Genomic DNA, 4,498 nt, shown 5'->3' on the forward strand with positions numbered 1-4,498 from the left:
CACAGACATATATACAAAATATAGTATGGAGGAAGCTTGTTATTAAAACAAATGTTTTAATGAAAAAACTGAAATGCCAGAAGGACTAAAAAAGGCATTGTGAAAACAAAGTCAATGAATAAAATGTTCTGTCAGATAAGGCAGACATTTGAATGGAAACGTGGTCATAAAAGTAGAGGTCAGTGTTGCTAATGAGAGGTCATTTTTAAAATTTAGTTTCCCCCCAAATATATGCATATATCAAAATAAATTGCAAGTTGTTTATAATAATTCTATAATCAATTTAATAGCAAGAATCCAGGAACTGAAACCTATGTTTTATCTTTTCTGGTGGAGCTTAAAATGTTGTTGCAGGAAATCATTTGACTACTCTCAATTTTGTTTGATAGAACAAAAAACCCTAAGCAATAAAATCAGGGTCCAAGCAAAACATTTATTTTGAAAAAAGATTGAAAAATGTAGCCTTGGAAAGACCACTGCTTACATGGGATTGTTCAACAAATTCCTGTTGTGTGAGGTTTGGCATATACTTTCTAAAAATATAAGCATCTGGGGAAACCAGACAAAGCCCAGGTCTTGGACCAAACGAGGCATGCAGTGTGAATCTGTTAGTGATTATATCCATAATGAAATATGTGCCCAAATTTAGCAGTACAAAACCCCAATACAATATGAAAACACAGCATGTACAGTCCTTACCATAAAATATAGCCAATGGAGAAGGTGCATACTGCAGCCAGTCCACTGCTCCTGCTGGGATACTGATGATGTGCTGTTCTCATCTCGATTAATACAAAGGGCAAAACTGTTGTATGCTAAAAAAACAAAACAACAGGAAAAAGGCAGGTGATACAAATGATTCTCACTGCATTTCAGCACTTGTTCTACAACAGAAAACCTAATAGCAAAGATTTCTGGCAATAAAATTTAATTTAGCGATAATCTCTTTGTGGGTATGAGAAGAAGCAAAACTGTGAGCTTAGCAAGCAGATCAATAAACCCTTCTTAAATCTGTCTCTTTGATCGTTAATTGCTGAGGGCCGAGTTGGAAGAAGCAGAGAGAACATACATTTTATTTTGCCTTTGAACTGTATGGACGGATTATTTTGAAATTAAGGGTCAGAACCCAGAATTATAGGACCTAGGTTTTGCTTTCGGTATTGCACAGTTGTTATGTGTCACCATTGCATTGTCAGGCTTCTAGCACCTGAATTTCAGAGGTTGTGAGCAGCAGCAGAGCTGCATGGGATTAGCATTTTTGAAAATTAGCCTTAAGCGTATCTCACTTTGAGGAAATGTCAACCCAAGTATCTCTGTTTTTCAGTCGCATCACGTGAGAAATGGAAACAATATCCTCCTTGCAGATGTATCGTGAGTCTCCATTTGTTAATCTTTGGAAGAAAAGATGCTTTTAGATCCTCAAGTGAAGGGCACTAAGACCACTGTTCTAAGAACATCTGTGGGTCACCTGGCCTTATTTAGAGGGGAAAAAAATCCTTATTTTTTTCATGTCTCCTTGGGTTGCACCTTTTAAAAAAGGTCTCCTCAACCAATTAACATTAGAGTGAAGAAGTGCATTCCTTTGCTTTTCCACCAAACCTCCTGTCTAAGTGTCCACACAAGTCCACCAGCCCATTGGCCAGTGTGGTCAAGGCATAGCAGTTTTAGTAGCCAACAGTACACAAGGGAAGCGTGAGGCTAGCATCATGTCAGGCCATTTTGACTCCATAGTCTTAACTCATTTACAGTTGGGCTAATTTGGGGGCAGCCTATGGGATGGGTCCTGAAAAGATCAGGTTTTAAATTCATGCCTTGAGCTGTAGAAAAATGCTTTAACATATATTGCAGGGCAGATTTGGGGGCAAGTTATCAACTTGTGTGACACCCTTGACTTTAATGGAGTTTATATCAGCTGAGGATTTGTCCCTTGCCAAGAATCTGCACATGAAACTCCCACTGAGTTCAGTGAAAGGTTGCTAAGTGAAAAGATTTCAGGGGCAGTCTACATTACAAACCAGTTTCTATCTTTTCTTGCTAGTGGCTCAGCAATTGGGAAAGTATGCTATTGTCTATGTACACATTCTGCCATTGGATATTTATATGCAGCTTTTGTTGGTTGATCTCCATGGAAGAGGCAGATTGAATGCTGAATTTGAAATTTAATAGTCACAAAGTAAACTCAATCTTAACCCTAGGTTTAAAGTAGGAAGGACACATCTTAGAAATACCTTTTGGGGAAACAGATTTAAACGAGATAAAATAGAACAGTGTTTTGGAGCCCTGCTCTTTAACAACGGTGGGAAAAGGGACTGATTTGGATGGCGAATGCTAAACTCATGAAAAAATTCTTCTCACAGATGTAACATAATCTGAATTGGATAACTGTACTTATTTTCAATACATTAGTAATTAATGACTGGCATTTAGAGAATGTCAGGTGGATAATACAGCAGTTAGGAGAGCTTTCAATTTCTTCATCTTTTTAACAGCTTGTTCCGCCCCCATCCCTTTAAACAGCATAAATCACCACCAAGGGAATGCATGTATGTTTTACATGTGGTTTGTTATAGTGGCGCCCACTAGTAGTTGAAAGGTCTATTAACTGAGCAATATCTTCAGAGTCCATTAACAGAGGTTGGCAGCAAACCAACCCCTGGAGATTCACTTGGAGGTTTTGGATCTGCTATGAAACATCATTAGAACTAGGTGCTGATCCCTTGCTATGTGTCTCTGCTAAACCAGTGTGGTTAGAGCTATCTGAACACCAAGTGCCCAGGCTGACTAGTGTGCTTAGGAAACACAAATCAGCAGACACATTTGGTTCAAAAAACACCTTGATATTGTTCAGGTTACATGTTCTATGTGATCTGTTCACCCAGTCTTAATTATACATGATACACCTGATTGAAATAGAGTTTATAAACTGTTTTTTACAACTGACATCTGCAAGGCTAAGTAAACACAGTCAAAAAGCTGGAGACTCAATCCATTTAATCTTCACAGGTTAATCTAAACTGCATAGATTGAACCAATAAGCAAGTGAACAGACATTCACTTTTGATTCTAGAAATGCAGCCACATGCCTGCAGTGACCCAGGCCAGAAGCTGGGGTTGCTAGAGCATGCCTCCCTGCTTGGCTGGACCAGACAGCTTGGACCATGGCTAGCTCACCCACACTAAAAGGGAGAATTTGCAGTGAGGTGCAAAGCATCATGGGATGCTGGGGTAATGTGAGTTAACTTGAATCTGGAGAAGATCTGGGAAAGAAATTCAATACATTGATTGAACCTAAATCAGTTAAGTCTGATACTACATCCATCCAGGCTTATCTTAAACTGGTTTCAGCAATTTTGAAAACAGTTTATGTGCACTGAACTTCTGTTGTGTTACAGATTTGAACTGGTTTCCATTCACTTACAGCAGTCCATGTGTAATTTCTGTTCCTAGTTGAGACTACATGCAAGTTGTCAATAAGGCAATGTTTGAACATGGCAATCCATTAACTTGTCAATTAACAAAAACAAATGAAAATTAACATTTCAGTTACTGTACATCACTACAGTTCCCTGACCAATTTTTATAGTTGTGCATTTTTTCATAGGTTTTTTTTTAAATGATCTCCTCTGCAGTTTTCTGAAAGGCTAACAAAACAAAAAAGAAACTAATTGATACCAGTGAAGTGCAGGGGGGCTGGACCTGATTATCTGTAAGGCCCCTTCCAGCCCCTAACGAATAGGCTATGTACAAAATGGTACCCAAAGCACAGTGTAATCAAAATTAAACACAAACCTCACAGAAATCTATGTGTAGGTCTATCCTTAATCCTTATACATTATGGAAAACTTAAGTTTGATTTGCAACTTTCAGTTGCAAAGTGTGCTTTGTAAGTCAAAAATGTCCTATTAAATGATTAAAACGCAAAAATACTTATGCTAAAAAATGTCAGTCTCCCTATTCCAAACATTGTAATAGGCTTAATTTTAAATTATGACATCTTGTAAACAGACATGTTTCTATTATTTATGCCAAGCAGCAATAGGGTTAATATTCAGTCTGTATACTGGATCTGATTCAGACTGGAACTTTTTTGATCACATTTGGATCTAATCTGATAATGGCAAGCAGGATTCAAAGGTCTTGGTGTCAGACCTATCAGGACTAAGGAAGCCGTGAAAAGTCAGTAAATTTGTACCCTCAGCTCTCCAAATACATCTAAGGTCATTTTGTGATTGGCTGCTCAGAGGGGAAACTGCCTCACTCACTGTCCTTGACATACTTTGCTAAAAATCATTAAAAATTAGCTGGTGAAAGCTGCCTGATTTGACATTTCTGGGACCAAAATCCTTTACTTATTCACAAAATAGATGCAAGAGTGAGAACAGAAGCACAACATTTCTCACCCTAGTTGCCACATGTCTCCCTAAGCTTTCTTTTAGAGGGAACAAAGGGTGAGAAGGTTCAGGTAATAGGAAGCTTCAAATACTAAGGTGCAAGTTTT

At 38.1% G+C, this 4,498-nt stretch overlaps 1 protein-coding gene across 1 annotated transcript in view; it reads right to left on the bottom strand.

Moving 5' to 3' along the window:
* Positions 1 to 4,498, bottom strand: part of AIG1 (androgen induced 1) — a 197,049-nt gene that overhangs the window by 32,676 nt on the left and 159,875 nt on the right. Inside the window, exon 4 of the mRNA XM_019526748.1 lies at positions 700 to 815. Coding sequence (XP_019382293.1) covers positions 700 to 815 — 116 coding nt within the window. The remainder of the gene's footprint in view (positions 1 to 699; positions 816 to 4,498) is intronic.

The sequence above is a fragment of the Gavialis gangeticus genome, unplaced genomic scaffold, assembly GCF_001723915.1.
Source record: "Gavialis gangeticus isolate Ggan-Ray unplaced genomic scaffold, GavGan_comp1, whole genome shotgun sequence".
In the NCBI taxonomy this organism is placed as follows: Eukaryota; Metazoa; Chordata; order Crocodylia; family Gavialidae; genus Gavialis; species Gavialis gangeticus.